General features: G+C 35.8%; 1 protein-coding gene across 2 annotated transcripts in view; it reads left to right on the top strand.

The window, feature by feature from the left end:
- Positions 1 to 2,146: 2,146 nt before the first annotated feature.
- ALKBH8 (alkB homolog 8, tRNA methyltransferase) overlaps positions 2,147 to 25,577 on the top strand; it is a 47,241-nt gene continuing 23,810 nt past the window's right edge. Inside the window, exons 1-7 of one of the 2 annotated variants that reach the window (XM_019623948.1) lie at positions 2,147 to 2,274; positions 8,024 to 8,159; positions 11,634 to 11,871; positions 14,032 to 14,163; positions 14,821 to 14,916; positions 16,825 to 16,929; positions 18,268 to 18,338. In XM_019623948.1, coding sequence (XP_019479493.1) covers positions 2,267 to 2,274; positions 8,024 to 8,159; positions 11,634 to 11,871; positions 14,032 to 14,163; positions 14,821 to 14,916; positions 16,825 to 16,929; positions 18,268 to 18,338 — 786 coding nt within the window. In that variant the 5' untranslated portion in view covers positions 2,147 to 2,266. The remainder of the gene's footprint in view (positions 2,275 to 8,023; positions 8,160 to 11,633; positions 11,872 to 14,031; positions 14,164 to 14,820; positions 14,917 to 16,824; positions 16,930 to 18,267; positions 18,339 to 25,577) is intronic. The other variant, XM_019623949.1, reaches the window with a different exon arrangement.

Genomic DNA, 25,577 nt, shown 5'->3' with positions numbered 1-25,577 from the left:
CCTTTCAAAATCCACAAATCCCAGTCCTTTGGCCAGCCCAAAGATTTTCCTGCACTCTGAGTTATCTGCTATCTCTTTATTCTCTTCTATTTGAATGTTGCAGAAAAAAAAAATTGTGAAGTAAGCAGGTTTTCAACCTCAAGAATAGATAAGCCATTTTGGGGAGTCATCTCCTCAGAGAGAAAAGGTAAAGGCCTGTATAAAAACGACCGTATCCAAAAATTTAAATGTGTCCACCTTTTTCTAAGGATACAGAGGCAAAGATGGACAGCAGGTCATTGGAAATTTGGGCCTGTAACTCGGGAGCTGAAGAATAGAATAGGAATGAACAACCACTTAACAGCTACTTTATGTATGGTAGTCAGTTATTACATTAATCCTAAAAGGTAAATGCTGTTTTGCAGTTTCTACTTCAGGTCATACTCCAATGCCCATATTTTTTCACTAAATCAAAATGCCTCCTAAATGGAAACCAGGGGAAGAAGGGCAAATCAGGCCTGAAGATAAAGATTAGGGAATGATTCAAAAATATCTTTACAACTCTGGGAGACAGACATGGAAAGACAGGAGTAAGAGAAAAGGGCCAAACACAAAACCTGAAGGATAGCCTGCATTTAATTGTCGAAAGAGGGAGGGAAGCTAGTGGAAAATTCTGAAAATGAGTGATCAGGATGTGTAAAGAGAAATAAGAGAGAGTGGTGTCACCAAGGCTAAGAAATTCAAAAGTTTTAAAAGCTTCAGTATCTTCAAGTAGGATGGATACAGAGATGAAATAATTGAATTTGGCCAACAGGAGGTAAGGGGGTATTTTACACTGTTGTCCAATTTGGTAACCACTAGCCACATGCAGCTATGCAAATTTAAATTAATTAAAACAAACCTCTAAAAATTCAAAATTCAGTTCCTTAGTTGTACCAGCCATACTTGAAATGCTCAAATGCCACATGTGCCCAGTGGCTACCATAGTGGACAACTCATTATAAAACATTTCTATCATCCCAGAAAGTCCTACGAGAACGTTTTTGAACCATCTAGCAATGCAGAAGCAAGACCGCAATGGGGTGACTGAACATGTTTTCCCTTATCCTCTCCTCTGCAATGTCTGGTGGATCTGACCTCTTCTCTTTTGCTATTCAGCTTTAACTTCACTGTCTTTTTCCTGGACTATTGCAGTGGTTGCCTCTCTGCCTCCCAACTTCTTTCTTTCTTCCAACCTATTCTCCATAAAAATCATTCTTCTACTCAGCAACACTCTCTTGTCAGTGCCACTTTTCCTGGCAAGCCAACCATAACTTTTATTGAGAGTCCACTGTGGTGGGGATGTGGATAGGGGCGTTTACCAGCACTACAGGGAAGTCATTTCCTTCCCTGCACTTACATAGCCCATAATCCAATGCAGGCAAAATGATTATAATAGTCACACCCCACAAGTAACATTAGAGCAGGAACAATGGTTAATCATTCCCCTCTCCTGTGTCTTTTTTGATGTTACCAACTCTTTTTCCTTTCTCTCTGCCACTGCTGTGTGCCACTTAACAGTTTGTTACTTTTCATTTTACCACTGCAACAGCCTGTTAAACAGTCTTCTTAGTTTTAGTGTCTCCTCTCACCTTCCAAGAGAAGCTCTGGTCACATTGCTCCATTTCTTCCAGGGACTCCCCTAGGCCTACAAATTGGAACCGTCTTCTATAACCTGGCGTGGCCCACCTTCTCTGTCCTACCTCTTTCAACATTCTTGCACACATCTTCCTGTCACTCTGTGGTACTCACCATTCCTCTGGCACGTTCATGCATATTCACCTCCCTCTCTCTCGCCCATGCGATATCATTTTTCAGACCCCAGGGCCCTCTCCCATTCCTCTAAGATTCAGGAGGAAAGATGCACTAACAGCCCAAGGAGGGGGACATTACTGATGGACCGAGGGACACAAACCTGCTTTACTGTGTCCATTTTGGGTGCTACCTAAAATAAGCTGCACTCGTAACGCTTCCTATGCACCCAAATAAGACAACCGAATTTTCACTGTAACGGAGAAGGGTTTACGGGTCAAAGACTCTCGATAGAGAGTTTTGGAAGGCGAAGAGGATTGTGGGAGCTCCGTTCATCGCCCCACAGGCTCATGGGAAATGTAGTGCAGTTTTCTCCAACATGGCTGCGCCCAGGTGAGGTGACGTGGGAGTGGGTACCCGCCGCAGCTTTCAGGGATAAATTGGAGAAGCTGGTGAAGGCGAGAGCGCCCGCGTGACGAGACCCCAGCCAGAGTTGATGCGGAGGTTTGTGGCACTTCTTACTGGCGGGCATGACTGCAAATCATGGCTTTCTCTTGTCGGCCTTTTCCGGTTGTTATCGGCTCACCCGTTTGGGGCTGAGAACTTAGGGAGAGGAGGCATGTCCGCCAGAAGCGCTCTGGTGGCGTCCCTGGGCAGAAGGGTGTCTGTGCGTTGGGTGGTCCTGCCAATGTTTGAGGGCCACGTGTTTGTGTTTGGTGCGGAGGCCTACGTGTAGGAAAGTTTTCTGTTTCCTTTGGGGACTGGCGGTTGCAGCCTGGGGGATGTTGGCCTGGCAGTTCTTGTGCTTTTCTGACCCGTGCCAATTCAGTGAAGAAAAGGCATTGTTCGTGGTCTGGTACCTCACACAGCTGAATCTTCCTGTGCTCTTCTTATTTGAGTAACCCCAGAGACCTTTGGGCCAATGTCAGCCTCTGGTTTTGATTAAATACCGGGGGTGCCAAAAAAATGTATACAAATGACTTGTATTCATCTTTTGTTATCGGTATATATTGAGTATTACAATTTTAATACAGTTTTTTCCTTTCTTAAAATATGTATACATATTTTTGGCACCCTCTATATTTACTGAGTGGCTGCTGGATGCCAGGCACTCAAATCTGTGCCCTCAAGTAGATGACAGCCTTCTGGGTGAGCCCAACACACAAACACACACAAGTGTAATTACAGTACAATGTGAAAACTGCAGAGATAGAGACACGCACCAGGCATTAATGAAAACACCGAAGAGGGCCACCAAACTCAGAATTGTGAAGAAGAGGTTTAGGAGGCAAGATGGCAGGGTTAGTAAGTTAATAAGTTTAGGCTTGCTCAGTAAACATTTATTGAGTGACTACTAGATGCTAGATCCTGTTTTAGGTGCTGAGTGCTACAGGTGAACAATACAGACAAACCCTACTGTCACAGAGCTTGCTTTCTAGTAAATTAGAGGAGGAAGACAGTAAATAAGCAAATTAATGAGGGCATAAAAATATAGAGTAGGTGTTCAAAGAATTAAAATGGGGTGATATGACCACAGGGTCAATTTTTTTGTAATCGTTTCAAATTTTTTTTCTTTTTAAATAGGTGATGCAATTTGAATAGCTACTAGATTCAGAAGTTACAGAAGAGGAATGCTAACTTTCATTCCTGTACCAATCTACCCATTTCCCCTTCCTGGAGACAACCCATATCACTAATTTCTTGTGTGTCCTAGAGATTTATATGTATACTCTGTATACCTGTGCTGTACTTTATAATCAGGCCTCATTTGATAGGAATTTAAGTTCCTTCTCATTTTTGCTATTAAGTATAATTTACATACAAGCACAGGAACATTTGTTTATACTGCTTGGTTCATTATAGGCACCTGTTGTTTAAGGAGGTTATGAACACACATACTACTAGTACCACTTAGGTCAATAACCAATTGGATATGTTGGGGTTAAACTTACTCGCAAAACATGTGTGATCTCTAAACTCTTGTTATCCTACAGAGAATGTGCTTAGGCCTGACATGATTAGACTTGACTCAGCTTGGCTAGTATTCTAGTAAATAGTGACCTCACTCCTGTAACATCTCATAATATTTCCATAACATGGCAAGGAGCATCCAAGCCTTTGTGCAATAGTGAAAATTCCTTGGCCAGGGAAGTGGCCTTGTTAGAAAGGAAGCACCTCCAGACCTCAGCAGCTGGTATCACCCTTGTTGAGGTGATTCAGACCTGCTGGGCCAGTGCATTGCCAAGTCTCTGGAATGGGGGACAAATGAGCCTCCAGAGCTATGTGGACTTGTGTTTCTTCACATGATACTGTGTGCCTGACGGAAGGAGAAGAGAAGGGTAATGATAGAAATGTGATTATGAGGCTCCATCTACTGGTGCTGGACTTAGTATCATACTTGTAAAACGATGTATTCAACATCTTTTCTTTCTCATTTCTTCTACTTTGTAGCCTTTGCTCGTGTGACATATTAAGAAACACATTCTTAGCTCTTTCATCCCTTGTTCTCCATTGCATACTGCAAAGATGCCGTTCCAAAGATAATGACCTTGGAATAGAATGGCAGTAAGATAGTTTCTTTGAGAGCCCTTAGCTTTTCTTTAATTAAACCATTCTGATCAGACTCTTCTGGAAATTAACACTACATTTAGTAATAGATGTATTTAATCCTTTTAACAAAATTAGGAGATTGTGTCAGATTAATGCAGGTGGACATTAGTTAAAGCAGTGAAAGCAGATTTTATTTAGTAATACTGATAGAAGGGGAAAGAGCTGCAGAAGTGATTTGGGTGGTTTTTTTTAAAAGATTTTTATTGGGGAATTGGGGGGATGGGAACAGTGCTGGGGAATTGGGGAAAGGGGAACAGACAAGTTGCTGCCATTTTGTTCTTCAGTCTAGCTGTGGAGGACGTTGCTTCACTGGCCCAAGTTGGCACCATCATTGCGCTCTTCCCAGGCGAGGCAGATCAGTCGCTGGCTTCTGGACGGCCGCTCACTGCGGCTGCTGGCCGCTCACGCTGGCTGCTGGCCGCTCACGCTGGCTGCTGGCTACACATGGCAGCCCATGGCAACCCACTGCCACAGGGGCTGCAGCCTACGCCGGTGACTCATGGCAGCCCAGCTCCAGGTTGAGCTGTTGTTCAGCATCTTAGCTGTGGAGGGCAGTGTCACTGGCCCTCATATGTGGGATCCGAACCCGAGCCCTCTGGCGTCCCAAGCCTGTTCTTAACCATCGTGCCACTGGGCCGGCCCTGATTTGGGTGTTTTAAAGGGTGAATGAGGAAGGGGTAGGGCGAGGGTCTCAGTCAAGTCAGAGAAGTGAACATTACAAAAGATTGTTGATGCAAATGCAACTAGGCCAGTTGTTAGCTACTGGCAGTTATCAAAGTTTGGATTCTATCTTGCCGCAGAGACTGGGAGATGGAGGCTCTGTCCTTCCCGATGTTTTCATTTTAAAGGAATGGCTCTCAGGTCCTTGAGAGAGACATTTCTAAATTGCAAGAAATACATATTCGTAATTGTAAGCCCTTTTTAATAAATGCTCTAAGAAAGGGAGATAAGAACAAATAGTAAAATTTCTTGGCAGCATTTTGAGTTTTCTCAGGCAGGCATTTTAATGGGTAGTTGGGGACATCCTAGGGATATTGCTTTATGCTTCTAGAAGCCATGCTAGAGTTTGGTCAAGTTTTTTAGTCCAGAGTTTGGATGGAGTTATGTGCCAAGAATAGGCATTATTCCTATTTTATAGGTGAAGAAACCTAAACACAGAAATAAGTAATTACCTCACACAGGATCAGCTACTAAGTGGTAGAGCTGAAATTTGAACTGAGAACCTGGACTCCTAAGCACTGTTATACTGTCTCATAGCATTGAAAAAAAAATACAATTTAATCTCTGTCTTCAAAGAGTTCATAGTCCAGTGGAAGGGGACAAACATTAGAATAAACAATTATAATTAGTGCAATGTTAAAAGTATCCGTTCAGCTCACCCCTTCCTATGTAATGATGACTCTTGAAACTTGCGGACCTCATTCCCTCTCCTTTTAGCAACTTTATATTGTCATCTGCCAGCCAGACATTGCAACTGTGTATCTCACCAGTACTTCAAACATGTTATATCCTAAATCTGAAATCTGACTCTCATTACCACCCTCACTTAGCAATTCTTCCTGACCTTCCTTTACAGTGTTGAAATGACGTCACTAGTCTTTCAGTCACTCAGGCTCTGTACTGTTAGTAAGGGATCTGTGACTCTTCTCCCTCATATCTGGGTAGTCATCAAGGCCTATTGATTGTACCTGAACTTTACTTTTGCCCTCTCCCTTTCTCCCTATGTCCTTTCTTCCTACAGCCTCCTCCCTAGATCAGGCTGGCATTTTTTCTTGCCTCTTTCTTCCCTACTGTGCTGTCGAGCCAGCCTGTTGTACTGGCCTTACCTCCTATCACATGCACCCTGTATGTCAGTTCTTTCAGTAGACTAAGCACTTATTTTTGTATCCATAAAGGTTAGTATGTAGAGTTTTTACTGGTTACGAGCTGTTTTGGTATATGATATTGTAACCGGGGGAAAAAGTGTTCTTGTATGGTCACAGGAAGGAATTCCAGGATGTACCGAATAAGCAACACAAACAAAGCTAAGCAAGCAGTGGATTTATTAAGAGAAAGGAAATAGTACACTCCCAAAATAATGGGAGTGAGCAAGCCAGGAGGAGGGCAGCTATTACAAGTAGCTGTAGCTACAATGATCTCTTCTCCTTGCTCCTTGTTTCCCGCACTTCGTCTTTCCCTTTTCCCCCTCTCCCTCCCCGCAGCCCTCTTCTTTCTGCCGATGGTAACAATTTTATTTAACTTACTAAGTTTATTTCGTTTGCTAACTTTGAAGACTTTTAAGTGGGTGAAGAATGGGGTTGGAGGGCCAGCCAATATTCTCTGCTCTAAAAAATCATGCCTACCTCTTATTGTCTTTGCCAGTCACATCCATTTCTGATTTTAGATCTGCTCTAAATTGACTCACTGAATACCTGCCCTTTCATATGACTATATTTTTCTTGTCCTTCTTGCCTAAGTCCCCTTCTGTTTTGAAGTTCTCCCAAACTTTTCCAGTTTAATATATATTATTTTTTGTTGTCTCTAGTTCGTGTCACAACCTAAAGACATTAACAATTATATAAAGATGTGTCATATTTTTTCATTGTGTAGTGTTTGTTTTCCTCAACTAACTTATAAATTTTTGAAAGCATAAACTGTGTATTGTAGTTGTATGCTGCAGAGTGCTGAGACTATAAATAGGTATTTGTGTATTCTTCCGTTATCATTTATTTACCCCTTCAACAAGTTTTTGAGCACATAGTGTGCTCAATAACTGCTATCGGAGTTAACATCCTGATTGGGGAATTAAACTAATAATGAATCACCATAAATTGTGTCAAATTCTGTGAACAAAATAAAGTAGGCTACTATAATAAAGCATGATGTAGGGTGCTGACTTAGCTATTGTGAAGGCCTCCGGGAAAGCACTCAGTAACTACTTGCTGATTGACATGTTTCAGTAAAATGAAAACACAATTCTATGGGGTTCTTATATCTGTTATTCAAAAAATTATAGATATAAAAATATATAACACATACAGCTTAAAAAAATAATACTTAAAACATCATCCAGCTTAAGAAGTACCTTTAATGATTTTGTGTCACTTTCATATCACGGTCCTCTCTTTCCTCCCAGAAATAACTTCTCTCCTAAACTTTGTGTTTATCATTTCCTTGCTTTTCTTTGCATATATATATATATATATATATATATATATATATATATGATATATGCCTTTTGAGGTTTTTTTTAGTTTTACACTTTGTGTAAATGGAATCATACTGTATATTCTGTGAATGTTTTTTTCTTTCTTAACATTATGTTTGTGACATTTGTGGCACATTTTACCTAGAATTTCATAAGTAAAGGGATATATCATTTATGGGTAAAATAGCTCACTTAATAGAGCTAGAGCATTGGAACGTTTTGTAGAACCCCAAGAGATGCTAGGAGGTGTTCTTGCTTGTTTGTTACCTTTTAAATATTTCTTTATTGTCCATGCATCTGTTTGTTCTCACTTCTCTTGGCAAAAGGTAAAGTAAGCATTTAAAAAAAAGGTGTCAAATAGAAATATTTATAAACTATGGAGTATGTGAATAGCATCATTATAACTGTCCCTCAGGACTCTTAAGGTTGACATTTTGTACTTATTTTGTTTTTCAGTATTGCCATGGATAGCAACCATCAAAGTAATTACAAACTCAGTAAAACTGAGAAGAAGTTCTTAAGGAAACAGATGAAAGCCAGGCATACTTTGCTGAGACATGAAGGCATTGAAACAGTATCCTGTGTCACTCAGGTGACCTAAAACTATTTTTATCCGTTGAATATATTGGGTTGTCAGAAAAGTCATGATGCATTTTTGCAATGAAAAACATAGAAAAAAATACGTCACGACTTTTCCGACAACCCCGTAAATGTATTGCCATGTAACGTGTTGTAGTAATATTTGTTAATTGCTCAGAGAAGAAAGAAGGCTGTAATTGTTTAGTCATGTGCTATATCTATATTAAGTATCCATATGTTAGGAGCTGCTAACCTTCTATTTTGGGACATAGTCTAGCTTAGTTTGAATTTCCATTGATTGTGTTGGTTTAACTATGAGGAAATTGTGGATATGTGTTAATAACAATAACATTGTACAACTATTTACACTTTACAAAGCATACTTATATTCATTATTTAATTCTCTAAAAAATCCTATGAGATAAGTGAGAAAACTAAGGTTTTGAGAGGTTGTAATTGATACAAGGTGGCTGAAACCTAAAGCTACATCTTTTGTATCCTAGTTCAATCTTGTTTCTTTTCTTTGTAACTTCATCTGTATTATAAAGTATTTGATTGTATGCTGTAATATATTTTATGTTTATTGGACCTTATTTACAAAGCCTTTTCATTATCTTATGGCAATAATTAAATTATATATAGGGGACTGTGAGACTTCCTGGGCTATGAATTAGAAAAACTTACTTTTACTCTTAGATTCTCCACTTATTTGGACATGAGCAGTATCCTTTGATCTCAGCTTTCTTCCTTTGTAAGGACATTGTATTGCATACTTTTAAAAATCCCGTTGGATTGTTAGATTAAAAAGAGAACATGTATATGGCAGTACTTACTAGCCATTAAAATACCATATGAATCCCTTCCTTCCTCCTTCCCTCCCTCCATCCCTCCTTCCTTTCTATATTTTTCTGGTTCTAAAGGTACAAGGATAAGAGCAAGAAGGAAGCTTAGCCTTCATCTAACCAAGGACCAAAGACAAACAATTGAGAAGGTGAAGCTGGGATTAAAATTTAGGTCTCTTGACTCTCAGACCAATACTCTTCTCTCATATCATGCTTCTTGCTGTCTTCTGTGCTGCATCATAGTTTAGGAATGAGTTGTCTTTGAGGGAGATTTAAATTTAGCAGGTAAAAGGACTATACTCTTTTTTAAAAAATATTTTCTTAAATATTAATGACTTCAAAGAATTTAAACCAAATTCCTATAAAAAGATTGGAATGGATAATAGATTAGCGTTAATATGTTTGCACACACTTTCTTCCAAGAGCCGCAGAGGCTGTGCAGCATTCAGAAGATTAAACTGACATACCCTCCGTCGTCTCCTCCCAAGTGTAACTTGCTTTTTCTTCCTTACAGAGGTCGTGAAGAGAAGTGGTAATAAAAGAAATGGGCTAAGTTTTTTTGCTGCCTCTGAAGCTTGTTTCTGGTTGGGTCTCTTCTTTCGGATCCCTAGAAGCTTTAATCTTACCTTTGTGGATTCTAAAATGTCAACTTATTTAGGTTTGATATTTTTCTCCATAGTATTTTTAAAGGAAAAGAGTAGAATTATAGAAGGGCCTCCAATTATCTGTTATCTATTTGGGGAGAACAAATGCTTTTTTCACCATGTGTTAGGAATATAGGTACCTTTGTAGAAATTTATAGCCATTGTGAGATTTCTCTAGAGCACTGATCCATAAATTGTCAGAACCGAAGATAACACAAATATTCTGAATTCTCTACTTTATATTACTGGGAAAATTGCTTGGCTGAAAAATTATGAATAAAACAATTATTACATTTAATTATATTGTATAACTCATATGTAATAGTAAATAAATTTCTCCCTTCCATCCCCTACTGAACTTGTTTTTGTGTGGTCTGCTGTTAGGCTTGCCTACAAATCACTTAACGTCTATGAGGACCACTGATACTCCTCAGGTCACACCTCACTGTCTTCCTCAGTTCCTGGATACCATAGTGGAACCTTGTCATTTACAGAATCATTGCAGTGTCTTAGATTTGGGAATATGGAAATGTTTTTGTGACTATGGCTGCACATAACCAAATTATTTTGGTAATTTAATTTGTAAGCCTCACTGAATGAGAGTCAGGGCTAGCCATCTGAGGCTAAATTTTATACCATATTTTAGAGTATTGTATTAGTGTGTTGTTTATTACTTGTATATTTGTATTCATACAAAGTATTGGCTGTCCCATGAAAGAACAGAATTTTGCCTTTCTTATTATCTCATTTTAACAATTCTATTACATTCTTTTAAAACAAGGTTTTAGATATTCCCATTTTGTGTATATGAAACTAATACATTATGTTCTAATCTCTAATTTAGTATAAATCAGGGGCCAGTGAACTACTCTCCTCAGTTCAAATTTGGCTTGTGAGCTAAGAGTGAGTTTTACATTTTTAAAGATTTTTAAATAAAAACAAGATTATGTGACAGATACTTACATGACCTATGAAGCCTAAAATATTTACTATCTGATCCTTTTTAGAAGTTTTCCTTTACCTGGTATAAATGAACTGATGAGAGTAGATCATCAACTTTTACTATGCTACAAAGTTTTTAGGAGGCATGGATCAAAAATTAAAGATCCCAACACCATGTAGAATGTTTTTAAGTATAAAGACTATAAGGGCAGTAGGCCTTGAGCATCAGAATAAAAATAGGAGACCCCCCCCCAAAAAAAACCCTTGAATAAAGTTTAGTGCAAGACTGCAAATGATAAGAAGTAAGCATGAAACTTAAAAAGGAAAACATTGTAATTATAAAATGACTGAATTACTTAGACACAGAGGAAAATTTTATATTCAGTATAACCTGTAATTTGTTTTTCTTTGAGTCCGTACTTTTACTTTTAGTTTTTAGTAAACATTGTATAATGGTTATATCAAAAGTGTGAATTCTAGAAACTGACAAATAGGTTTGAAACCCAGCTCCTAATCACTACCGTAACCTACATTTTCTGATCTTCATTTTCTTCATCGATGAAGTGGGGCTAATATTACCAACTTTGTAGAATTATTGTAAAAATTATTTTCATAAGGGTTAAGTAGGTAAAAATATATAGCAAGCACAGTATCTGGCAAAAAAACAAGTATTAGTAACTAACACCTTGTTCCTTCCTCCTCTCTTCCTCCTGTTTGTTTTTCATTATGTTAAATTTATATTTGAACAGTAAAATATTATCTTTTAATTTGTATGTAGTCATTAAGAAATGAATATTTTACCGAAAAGCCTATTTAAAAATCAGCATTATTTACAACATAGAACTTTTTAATCCCTAAATATTTAGTAAATTGATTTACATAGTTTCTATGAAATTAGAAAACCAAATAACCGCTATAAGGAAACCTTTTTCTCTTTCTCGATTACACCTTTGTAGAAATCTTATTTAAAAATAATCTTATTTTATCTTATTTTCAAATCTTTAAAAATAGGTTGATATCAATTGTTCATGTTTCTTTTGTTTGTTTGTTTGTTTTAAGATCCTGGTTGTTGCCAATGGTGGTTTGGGTAATGGCGTGAGTAGGAACCAACTGCTTCCAGTTTTAGAGAAGTTTGGACAGGTGGATGCTCTCTTAATGCCTCCTAATAAGCCCTACTCATTTGTAAGATACAAAACAATAGCAGAATCCAAGAAAGCCTATGTTACTCTCAACGGAAAAGAAATAGTGGATGATTTAGGACAAAAGATCGTTCTATACTTCAATTTCGTGGAAAAAGGTATTATTATACAGGTATCTTTTAAAAAACAGCTTTTGCTTTTGTTTGAGTTTCCTTTTCATACCTAGGTTGGGAGGTTCAGTTATTGTGAAACAAAATAGGACATCCGTGAAGCAGCCCTTTTTCCTTTAACATTATGTAAGCACCTAGTTGGTGCCAGGCATGGGACGAGTGGTTGAAGAGAGGTAAATTAAGACAGAGCCTGTCTTTAAGGAGCTGATGCCACCAACCTAACAATATATTTATTATGCATGTTATTTTGGAACCCTGCTACCTGTCATTGTGTTTTTCACAATTTAATGTTGAGGATTCAGATCACCAATTTATTTTACGGTATCTACTCAGAAGCTTGTGATTAGTTACTTAAGAATTAATTGTAACCTAAATGATTATGTGCTAAGCTTCATATTTATGGAGGAACCCAACACCTTTAGCCACCAAAGATCCCTAAAGCGTTATAGTGGCGATATCCAGTAGAATTTTCTGTGATGATGGAAATGTTCATATGTTGATATCTGTGCTTCCAACATGATTGTGATTGAGGTACTCATTTTTCAATTTAATTGTATTTAAATTAATGAATTTAACTAATTTAAATAAAAGCTTATTGAGTGATTTACAGAAATATAGGGATTATTACCTCTTTTCACCACTGTCCCATGGAAATGAGATATGTTGAGAGATGAACTTTGATTTAGACATCTAGTCTCTTTCTACTATAATCATCTGCCACCTACTTAGGCAGTTAGAGAATTTTGTTTAAATATCCTATGGGTGGGTAGGTGAGTATAATCTTATCAAATTTATGTTTTTGTAAAATAAGACTCAAAGGAAACTTTTAAAGACTTTTTTAAAGATACATTTTAAAAGTTGTAATTTTTAGTGCTTGTATGTATTTAATTTTAAATCTGATTTAAGCTTTACAGATTATAAAAACTAGATTACCTCCATATTTTATGTTTGTGATCAATTTTGAAAAATGAGTGGTTTAGGAGTAAGTTTTAATCAGAAAATACTGTCCTTAGGTTTTCCCCCATTCAGTATCAGTATATTGAACATTCTTTAAGAAATTGCACAAAGTGAGTTTTGGAGTCATTTTTATTTAAAATCTTACATTAGATCCAGATGTACTTCTAAGATTGTTGCAATCATGTTTGTAACCTTGGAAATCATTTTTAATAGAAATGAGTTAGAGAATAGAATGGAGGATAAAACTGTCACAAATGTTTTGATACTTGCTTTGATATCTACTACTAGATAGCCACTGAATTACAAAGAGATATTTTTAATTCTTTTTAATATATATATATTTAGAAAAACTAAATACTGTAAATTACCTGTTTTTAAGGAACTTTCCCCAAAGTTTTCCTTATATAATCTTAGTAAATAATATAATGCCTGACATATAGTAAGCACTTGGTAAATATCAGATGATTCACTATTTGTATTTCTGAAATATTAATAAAATCCTAGTAGATACTTATTATTTTTGTGGATTTTTACATTAAAGCATCAAAGATGAAACTATTCAACAGAAAAGTTTCAGAAATCATGTCTGTAACAAGAATGATCAGATCTCTAATAGTAAATGTTAATTACACTGTTCCCTTTAATCATAAATTATTTTTTCCTTTTTTTTTTTAGAGCTGTACTTATCTAAAACTTTGAAGGACATGGGCTCTTAAATTATTTTATGCTAAACATATGCTAAATAATTCTTTATACAATAATATTTTTATTTTAGAAAATTTTATGTTATTTTATATTTTTCTATTACTTGACCATAGCTAGTGTCTATGGTCAAAAGTTAGCATTAAATTTTTTGTATTCAGTATTTATAGACAATCTGACTTGTTTATAGAGGGGCATACTATAGATATTATGAGTAACATTTCTTAGTGAGCTTTAAAAATTGGCTTAATCATGATCAAACAGAATATTTAAGTAAATATTATTCTATTTGCTGTTGGTAATTGTGGTGGATAAATTTTTATCTTGGTCTTTAATTTTGCACTTTTAATATGTTTTATGCCTTTTATCATTCTTATTTCTTAAAATGAGATTGGGAGTTTTATGAGCTGATAAATGGCTATTGGACAGAATTTTTTGTATATAGGAACTAAGTTTTGTATGTGACTATTTTAATTTGGTTTCCCACAGCACAATGGAAGGAGTTGGGGCTTCAAGCCTTACCTCCAGGCCTCATGGTAATAGAAGAAATTATTTCTTCTGAGGATGAGAAAATGCTTTTGGAAAATGTTAACTGGACAGAAGATACAGACAATCAAAATTGTAAGTAAAACCTTTAAAATTTGTTATTTAAAAGTTTCTGCAAAATGCCATTACTAACCCTTTTTTCTCTTCCTTTGGTTTATTAAAACTCTGTACCCTCAAAATTACTGAAAGTAGCCTGGATTCAATGTGAGGAAGTCATACCAACAATCCTTAGTAGCATTAATAATAAATAACATTTATATAGCTATCAATTTTAAACTCCAAACTAGTTAATATTTATTAGCCAGCATTTGTAGACCTAACATTTATAAGCCCTTTTATATATATTATCATATTTGATTCTCTCCTCTGTAAGGCAAATTTCCTATGAGGAATCAGCAGTTCACTGCCATACCCTTATTATGTAGTAAGAGTCTCCTGCAGATAGTTGCAAATTAGTTATTCTGACTCTTTCCAGATCATTAGCAGTCTTGTGAGTGGCAGTATACATGTTTAGCACTTTCAGATTGATTGGGTGAATGTTGGTTACAATTTTTAACTAACAAGAACAGCAGATGTGAGGTAGAATGGTGAATTTTATTAAAGACAATTATGTAATAATTAATAAAAGTTGCCATTGCTAAAGCAATTAATCCTTACAATGTTGACTTTGAAATATATGAAGGAATGAAATTCTTTTTTACCCAAATAGTTTGTTTTCTTCTCTTCATACAGTTCAAAAATCGTTAAAACACAGAAGGGTAAAGCATTTTGGTTATGAATTCCACTATGAGAACAACAATGTAGATAAAGATAAACCATTACCTGGAGGTAAGTAATTGTCACCAAATGCTGGTCAGAAAAAAGATTTAATATAATAGAAGTATATCATAGTTGAGGGTTTCATTTGTCATTTGTAGATAAATTTTCAAAACAGTTGATTAAATTTAAAACATTTTAATTAGCTAAATAGTGCAGTTTTGTGTTAAAAAATTTACACATGCAGATAAAGCTAATGTTCCTCTTGAACATTGTCCTGATTTCCATACTTCTTCTTAGAAGTAGTACCATTAACAGTTTAGTATATATTATTCCAATCCTTTATAAAATGAGTTTACATCCAAATATACAATGTCTGACAATTAAGTTTGCAAATTCATCCTAGAAAAAGTGCTACATACCTCATTGCTGAATATCACTACAGTCACCTTCGAAGTACTGCCCTTGGGAAGCTATGCACCGATGCCAGCACCTAGTCCACCCTTCAAAGCAATTTTGGAACTCTTTTTCTGGAATGGCCATCAGGCTGTCATCATATTACCTTTGATGTCCTGAATGTCATAAAAATGTCTTCCTTTCAATATCTTTAGGTAAAGAAAGAAGTCATTAGGGGCCAGATCAGGTTAGAAGGGAGGGTGTTCCAATATAGTTATTTGTTTCCTGATTAAAAACTCCTTCACAGACAGTACCGTGTGAGCTAGTGCATTGTCATGATGCAAGAGCCATGAATTGTGAGCGAAAAGTTCAGGTTGTGTAACTTTTTCATGCAGCCATTTCAGCACTTCCAAATAATAGTAAACTTGGTTAACTGTTTGTCCAGTTGGTACAAATTCATAATGAGTAATCCCTTTGATATCAAAAAAGGTTAGCAACATCGTTGCAACAACTTTGTGAACTTAATTGTCAGACCTCCTAGATGCCTATAGAAGTATATCATTGTTAACATGTATTATTATATAAATTGTATATTCATATACTACATGTATCACTCCAACTTGTTCTTTTCCCTTTATGATATCTTGGAGATCTTATATAGGTTTTCATTTTATTTAATGACAATAATAGCTTATTCAGTTAGTTCCCTTTGGATAGACATTTGGTTATTTCTAGTTTTTAGCTTTTACAAGTAGCACTGCAGTGACTCTCTTTGTATATGCCTCTTACGCACCAAGCAAGAGTGTCTAAAGTAGATTACTAAATTAGAATTGTGTCAAAGTTATGTTCATTTAAAAATGTTAATAGATACTGACAAATTGCTCCCTAAAACAGCATACCAACATATTCTCACCAAGTGTACGTCCCCCATCCCGACCCAATGCACATGAGATATTGTTAAACTTTTAGCTTTATAATTACCTGAGGTTGCCATTTGTATTTCCTTTCCTATGAATTCTTTTTCTTATCCTCTACCAGTTTTTTCTAATGAGATGTCTAATTTATTCATAAGAATTTACTATATAATATGGATATTAATCCTTTGGTAGAATTGTTTGTTGGAGTTTAATTTATCCATATTTTTATGCTTTAGTCTTATATAAAGGTTTCCTTTTTTCATGAAATAGCATTTATGATTCCAATAAAATAAGTTCCACTTTGAAATTTGTTTTTTAAAAACAAATAATTTCAAAAATAAATTGAATAATTTAAAATAAAAAAGAAAATGGTCAGGTTGATTTCCAGTATATAATATAGTAAATTTTATAATTTTACAAAATATCAAAATTATTGTCAGCAAAATTGTTATTTTGGACATCGGATTTAATAAAATCCAATAGAGTAACTTTAAAAGATTCTTAAGGTTTTCTTTTTATTTTACTTTGCTTGTGGGTTTATTGTTATATTTGAATCTGATAACTAAATTAAAAGCTGTGTGATTTATTTCACAGTGACTATTTTTTTATTCTTGGGTAAAACATGCAAAATAAGTATTTCAGTATATTTCACTTTTATGTACCTCAGGTCTTCCTGACATTTGTGATAGCATTTTGGAGAAATGGTTGAAGGAAGGTTTTATTAGATATAAACCTGATCAGTTGACCGTAAACCAGTATGAACCTGGGCATGGTGAGTATTTCTTCTTTTAAAATTTCAGTCATACATTTCATAAGTAAGTAGACAATGTAACTCTCTAAGATTAAAGATATTATTTTTTAGCTCAAACTAACAGTAATTTGCTTATGTTTGTTACCTTTAACCTCTTGCAAATCTACATCAATCTCTTGAGCGACTTGCATCTCAGAGTGTAAACAGATTGACACAATTGCTATTTGTGACTTTTTTTGTTTCTCACTCAAGGTTTTATTTAGAGAGGGAGAAGATTGCTTTAAAAATGTAGGAAACGTATAATGGAAGAAAACAAATAATTTATAGATGCAGGCATACCTTGTTATATTGCGCTTTACTTTATTGCATGTCACAGATGTTGTGTTTTTTACAAATTAAAGGCAATACCCTCCACCAGGAAAAAGATTATAATTCACTTTATTGTGATACTCGCTTTATTGCAGTGATCTGGAATAGAGGTATGCCTGTATAGAGAAGGAGGCTAATTGGTTGGATGATCTTGCTCTTTTTTCTCTCCTGTCTTGAGAATGTGGAAGACAAATCTAGGATGACATGTTAGTGAAAAATCTTTAGGCAATTGATTTTTTGTACTTGTTAGCATCTTCATCTGATATTTGTAATAATCAAATGATCTTAAGAGTTTTATTAATGTCAGGAGTTGTGGGTTTTTTTTCTGCATTTATCACAATGTATTCTATATTATGATTGCTTATTTACCAATCAGCCTTTTCATTGGTCTGTAAGCTTCTTGAGTACAGCGACTATATATCTTACTTGCTTTATCTTTATATACTCTCACCATGTAGCAAAGTTCCTTTCACTAAAGGGACGCTCAGTTAACATAGATTGAGAAATTGGTGGAGGAAACCATATCTTAATTATTTATATGCTTAGTTTTCACAACTGGCTATTGCTTTTGTTCTACAAGTACTTGGGGATCCAGTGTTTAAGGAGAAAAATGAGTTTGTTACTTATCTTCCACATCTTCCTCTTGGGCTGGGATTGAGTAAATGTCCTAGTTAAGCATTCACTCTCAAGTCTTGATTTTAGAATCAAGTCCCAGTGGCACTTTAACATGAAGTTAAGATATTTTTTGGTTCCATTGTGTAATGGTTAGCACTCTGGACTCTGAAGTTAAGATATTTTTAGTGTAGATTTAGTTTAATTTTATTTACTTAGTCACAGACACCCTAAATGTTTACTTTTAACCAAAATTATAGTACATTTCTGATTATCAAACAATGTTTTCACCATAATAGTGTGAGGCTATATTAAGAGTCATCTTAAAGCTACTAAAAGGGAAAATGAAGTAATGTTTTATCCTGTCTTTCATCTTAGGAATTCCTGCTCATATTGACACACATTCTGCTTTTGAGGATGAGATTGTTTCTCTCAGTTTGGGGTCAGAGGTAAATGTTTAGACATTTTTTTTTTTTAAAGATTTTTATTGGGGAATTGGGGGGATGGGAACAGTGCAGGGGAATTGGGGGAAGGGGAACAGACAAGTTGCTGTCGTTTTTTGCTCTTCAATCCAGCTGTGGAGATTGTTGCTTCACTGGCCCAAGTTGGTGTTATCATTGCACTCTTCTCTGGCGAGGCAGATCAGTCGCCGGCTTCTGGACGGCCGCTCACTGCGGCTGCTGGCCGCTCACGCTGGCTGCTGGCCACACACGGTAGCCCATGGCAATCCACTGCCACAGGGACTGCAGCCCACGCCGTCGCCGGCGACTCACGGCAGCCCAGCTCCAGGTTGAGCTGTTGTTCAGCATCCTAGCTGCGGAGGGCAGTGTCATTGGCCCTCATATGTGGGATCCGAACCGGGGCCCTCTGGCATCCCAAGCGAGCTCTCAACCATCGCGCCACTCGGCCGGCCCCTGTTTAGACATTTTTATTAGCTATCAACAAATGTCTTACCTTATACAATGTCCTTTTCATAGGATTTCCCACATTTCTTAATTCAGATGAATTAAGATTTTAAAGTGAAAAGTAAAAGCACCATCAACACTTTTATTTGTTACAGAATGTGAAATTATCACAGCCTCGTCTTTTATGTGTTGAAAGATTTATCTGTGAGGTCATTCGATGCCAGGAAAAGCCCCGTAATTTAATTTTTTACACATTTTACTTTTAGAAGTTTAAAATCCATTCGTCTCTTGGTGCAATAACTTACTGAGGCAGCATTGCCATCTAGTGGCAAAAGATAGTAGCTGCAGGCTATCCAAAAAGGAGACCACTAAAATGTACATGTCTGGCATTTTGATAAATATGTTTTCACATATATTACCTGATTCAGTCCCTTCAAAAACTTTGAGCAATAGAGGGTAATGTCTTCATTTTTACAGATGAGGAATAAGAGGTTCATGTTTATTCATTAACTTGTTTCTATAGCTGCACTTCACTTGATCTGCTAAAGAAGCTATGAAAAGCATGGTTTAAAATGGTCCATGCAAACTGCAGATAGGATTTTAGGTAGAAAATAGAATTTTAAATCTAGAAGAATCCTTAAAATTTGAGGTCATATAATCTAACTAGAGGTTGCTTCAAAATCTGATTTTGTTCTTGAGGCAAATACTATTTACTAGTATGTTTTTGTATTTGTGTAGTCCTATCACTAGGTCTTCAGTGCTTTGACTTTTTAACCTTTTGCTGAGTTTGTGTGACCCATGTTGATACTGTTACTAGACAGTAGTGCTATTTGTTTGGTATTACATGTGTGGATTCTTACTAAGTCCTCTCAAAAATAATGAGGATGGGAAGGAAAAAGAGCTCTTCTCTGTCTGGTTAATTTTCATTTTACCTCTTATCCTGGCTGTAGCTTTAGGGGGCCAGTAAAGAACATCTTTGTCTTTCCCCCCAACAGTGTAACCAGTTGAGAAATGAGAAGAGAGGTAAATGGAGATCACAGTGTTAATTTAACTACTGAGAAAATACGGAAGAACATGGCTTTGGATCTGTAGCCAAGTGGCCTTATTAATACTTTACCTCTGAATTAGAGAGACATACCACTTCTTTTCACTGGCACAGCCAGGCAGCTGGAGACCTCACTCATAGAGCCAGAGGCTGCCCCTATAACATAGGACATGAAGGAGCACGTACTAGGTGCTGCACACCTGCTGGATCTGACAAAGAGAGCGGGCTGGGCCAAGCAAGCTTGGCTTCAGGCTAACCAATCAGCAAAGGCATGCCTTCTCTCCAGAAGAGTTAGAAGTGGAGTAGAGAAAAGTTAGGTGTGTTCTTCCTATACTTGCACTCCTATGTAAATTCCCTCCTCTTCTAGGGAAATATGAAGAATGGGAACTAAGCGTTCTAGCACCTTACAAGGTCATTATGTAGATTTTTAATTAAAAGTTGTAAAGAAGGGAAAACTTGCCCTTTAGTTGAACTGAAAATCTGCTGTAATCATTGTCTCCATTTGGTGTCTCTAGAGGCATGTCATTTTTAGCTGCCAGTTTGAATGATGGAGTTTTTGGTTAAAGCCATCTTTGTAATAGCAGGAAAGCATGCATCTTATAAGTTATGACAAGAACAGTAGATTTTCTTGTAAAAGATAGCTTTTGACGGGAAGTGAATCTTTGTAAATTTTTCTATTTACTAAACATTTAAATTTATTACACTATTTAAAAGTCTACTATATTTGGGGCCCTTTATTCCATCTGTAAAATGAGAATAATAATACCTCTTGCCTGGCTGAAGGATTGTGATGGGAATAAAGTGAGTTAATGAATGTGAAGATGTTTTTCAAACTCAGCAATCCACACATGTAAAGGCTTATTAAGGTATGCTGCTTCTTGGGCTCCTTTTTTGAAAGCTTCACTGTAACAAAGTAACATAGTGAACCAAAATTTTTCAAATTTATTAGTTTTGCCCCTACAACTAGATTGCAATCTCTATAATGCTTTTTTGTCTACAAAAGTATTACAGATACATGTACACATGTTATATGATATGTATATGTTAGGATGCTTTTAGGTGCAAATAACAGCAGAAAACCCAGTTAAAAATAATTATACAACAAAAACAAGTTAATATCCCATATAATAAGATGTTTTAAGAAAGGCTAGTTCCAAAAGTTTTGTTGGTTTAGCTCAATGATTTCATTAAGGAACCAGGTTCTTTCCATCTCAAATGCTCACTACTCCCCTACCTGAGGACTAGTAGCTTCAGGAAATACCCAGCAAGGGATTAGATGCATCAGGACATGTGAGAATAATACAGTTTTTCCAAGTCTGTCTTAATCCTTTGATAATCCAAATTATTTCAGTTTGAAGCACTGATTGTGTATCATTGTTTTATTTTCTCTTTAGTTGTAAAGGTCTTGACTCTGCCAGATCTTCAGATGTTAAATGGCTTTGCTTGTGGTTTAAGTGGTTCTATGACATCCCTTTCATCAACTTCAGGAAGTCTTTTATCTTTTGCAAGAGTTGTTTGTGATTTCAGTTTGTGTTTGCATTGCATTGGCTAATACTTACAGCATCAAGATTCACTGACCAAAGGGGTTACCACAATAGGTAGAGATAGATGCTGGTATCGAACAGAAATACTTGGGCAAGTACTCATTTTATAAGAAGTTGGTTCATCAGTAAATATTTCTTATGGTGACCTTTGCAACCGAGTGGGCTGGGTAATTCCGTATTTGGTTAATGAAATGTCTGTCTATTAAATACCTACTAGAGGGCTACATCTTTTATTATATCACCTCTTCTCTCTGCAGGCTCATGTTTTCAGCAAATTGAGTCCAGCTTGATCTCCTGAAATAGGGTATTGAATAAAGTTGTCTTTTTTGTGTGAAATATCTTGAGCTACCCAATTTCTTTACTGCCAGCCGAATGGATTTATAGCTTCTTTGGTTTTTTTCCAGCCTTGTTTCTGTGTAGTTTGCCCCAGAGATGTTCTGATGCTAGAGCAATTCTCATCACTTCTGTTTGTCGGGAATGATTCACAGGGTACTTCTCTTTTAGGAGTTTATTGCTTTAACGGAAAAATGTTGCATTATTTTCTGATCTGATCTTCAGCACAAACGGGGGAAAAAAGACATTTTCTTTATAAAGCTTAAAACAACAAATACAATCTGGACCCTGGGCATACTGACCTCATCTCCAACCTTAGAGTCAGCCCTCAGCATTTGAATATATAAGCAATATTTACAGCCTCAGAAGCCAAACAATTTCTCCTTCATATTTTTATCTTGATTCTAGGCCCCAGACTTTATTCTTATCTGAGAGTCCTTGGAATATTTACATTCTGCAGTTCTGTCTAATCGATTGTCTCTGCTGTATAGCTCCATTCTCTCTTCTTTCATCCTTTATAGTTTATTTGTGATATTTTTCATCTTCAGTAGTGCCCTTAGCATTATACATTCCTAGTGGGTGTATATTTCTTCTGCATTTGTGTGTGTGTGTGCACTTTGTATGCATAGCCATAGTTACTTCTATAGGCTGTGTGTATTAATGTCGATGGGGAAAGAGAGCATAACTCTGACATGGGATATTTAGTTGCATCATAGTGCAGTTACCATGGCATTGGGCCAAATCTTCATTTTTCTTTTTAGCCAATGTGTCTCTGACATTCAGAACTTCTATGGACAAGTAGATCTGCTGGTTTGTGAGCCAGAAGTACATGTTCTACCTTATTTCATCACGTTCCTTTTTGTACATTGAATTCTGTATTCACTTTTCAGCATTTTCTGTACTAACTAATATTCTGAAGTTCTATTTTTGTGTAATTTTCTCATCTTTCAAGATCTCTTGGAAGCTAAAATTCCCTTTTGTATAAATTAGGCAAATGGGATTCTGCTGACAGTTGTTGAAGTGTACTCTTTATCTGCCTTTACTCAGGCCCCTCCAGTAAGGATAATGGCAGAGAGATAAACCTATTTCAGCCAGCAATCTGCTCAAACAGTCTGTTTCACAGTGTGACATCATAAAATAGAACATTTTGCTTTATTTGGAGCCTTCAGAGTACTGATTCTTCTGTCTTTTTAGTTAGAATTTGTGCATTTACTTTGTAGCAAGATAGCAGCGTATCACTCCAGCTATGTTGTAGAGCTAGAATAAAATTTATAATTTGAATGTAGAAAACTACAGTGGAAGCCCATTTTAGGGGATGCAGTTGGAACCGGTGGTTGGTTGTTAATTGAAAAGTCACTTAAATTGGGGAATAATAATAGTAAAAGATACATACAAATTTCAAACTTTTATTTTAACTTACTTTTAAATTCACTCAGCAGTATTTTGATGTAGGGCCTTTTTGTTGTGGTCCACAATCTGCCTTGTCTTTCCAGTTTCCATTTTTCTTTCAAGTGACAAAAGCTTAAAGACATCTGTGAAACTATCTCAGTGTTTGATGATTTTAAAAAATCTTTTGCCGTACATGCTTCAGAGTTTTTTTTTTCTAATTTTTAATTTTTTTGTATTAGTTTCAGGTGTACAAAGCAATATAATAGTTAAACATTTACACCCCTCACAAAATGATACCCCTCCTCCCCCAATCTAATACCCCACTGACATTGTGTATAGCAGTTACATTTTCCAAGATATTATTATTGAATCACATCTGTTACAACAGTTTATTAATTTGTTCACTTTTACTGAGCCTTTCAAGAACATTCAACTTAGTTTGTATAGAAAAATATACCCTATCTTTTGTTACTCAATTTTCATTGGTTTACATAATATTTAATTAAATTAAATAATTACAAAACAAGTGTAGCTGGCACAAAGAGGTTTGGAAACATACACAATTGACTTGTTAATCATGTAGCTCAACAATGAGAATGGAAGTGCATGAGTATATTGGAGAGTTGTCTATTATCAACAAACATTCAGGGCATGAGTGTGCATTACAGAAGAAATGGAGCATGTTGGTTGGTTAAATGGATGTCTGTTAAAAGAGCTTTTATTTTTGTGACCAGCATTTTCTCAGACAATGGGAGATATGAAAATATTTTCAGCCTTGATTATTTTCCCCCTCAGATTTTGGACCTGATATCCAACTCTCCAAAAGACATTTTCTCTTTTCAAATCAAAACTCATTATTTTTTGTTTTTAGCCATTTACCACCTACTGTTATTCCACACAAAACAAAACAAACTTTCGCTCTTCCTTGGTTTCCTGTTCTGGTTAGTTGTCCACCAGTTGATTAATTCAGAACCTGGGAAATATTCTTGACATGTATTTTGAAGCTTATGAATTTTGCTCTCAAGTACTGTTTTAACTGCATCCCACAATATTTTTCTTTTAAAAACAGCATTCTAGAGGTGTAATTGTCATGCAGTAAACCACATATTTACATATACTCTCATGAATGTTTTTCACATTCAAGACAATGAATACATTCATCATCCCCAAATATTTTCTTACCTTCTCCTGTTACTCAACACCTTAGATTACTTAGTATTTTCCAGAATTTTTCATACAGGAATTGTTAATATATACTCTTTGCTGTGTGGCTTTTTTCACTCAACACAATTATTTGAGATTTATTCAAAGTCTAAGCTTAATTGGTATCTTTACTTTCTTGATGGACAATATAAGAACTTTAGAACACTTTGACTCCATCACTCCCTTCTAATTTCTGTGGTATTATTACTGTGTTTTTGAATTCTCTTAATTTTTAAAGATAGTTCTTTGATTTATATAGTCAGTGTTCAGTTAGACCTATCTACCATTTTCTTTGCTCTTTATTCTTTCTTTTATCTCACCCCTTCCACCTTGGGGTCGTTTTCCATTTGTATGATGTACAACATTTAAATTTCCTTTACTCCTGGTCTACTGTTGGCTAACTCCATTTTATTTTTGGTTTGCACATGTCTGTATTTTCACCTTCATTCTTAAAGGATATTTTCACTGGGTATAGAATTTGAGGTTGGCAGTTATTTTCTTTCAATGCACTAAAGATTTTATTTACTTTCTTCTGGCTTATATTATTGCTCTTGTTACCTTTGAAGGTGACCTTTGCTTATTTCTCTGGCTTCTTTTAAGATTGAAAAAAAATTATTGTTTTCTACAGTTTTATTTTGATGTGCCTGATTATTCTGCTTATTTTGATGGATTTGTTTATTCTGCTTTATTGGATTTTTTTAATCTATGGGTTGGTTTTTTCCCATGAATTTTGGAAAACTCTCAGCCATTATCTCTGGAGATTTTGCCTCTGTCCCATTCTTTCTCTCCATCTACATTTTCTCTAATTCTTTGTTTCACTTACCTGTCTCATGTTTTCTGAATTGTGTCTTTCCTTGCTTTACACCAAATTGTTTCTTCTGTCTGCATTCTTCCTTCAGCCATGTCTGATTTGCTGTTAAACCCATTCATTGATGGCCTAATTTCAGTCATGGTATTTTTCTATTTTAGGATATCTGTTTGTTTGTTTTTCATATTTACAGTGTCGTTTTAAAAATATCATTTCCAGTTCTCTGCTGAAATTTTCAAGCTTAGTATCTAGTCTTTGAACATGATAAACATGTTTGCTTTATAGCTTGTACCTGATTTTTGAATATTTGAGGTCCCTGTAGATCATTTCTGACCTCCCTGCTAGACTGTCTTTTTCCAGAGCAGGTACTGTAGTTTATTTTGAGTCAGAGTGTCTAAGATTGAGGCTGGTTTTCTATATTTATAAAAAGTTTATAGGCAATTATGAAATTTAAGATTTTG

This window comes from Hipposideros armiger, unplaced genomic scaffold, assembly GCF_001890085.2.
Source record: "Hipposideros armiger isolate ML-2016 unplaced genomic scaffold, ASM189008v1 scaffold_570, whole genome shotgun sequence".
Lineage (NCBI taxonomy): Eukaryota > Metazoa > Chordata > Mammalia > Chiroptera > Hipposideridae > Hipposideros > Hipposideros armiger.
This window is presented reverse-complemented; position numbering and strand designations above follow the sequence as displayed.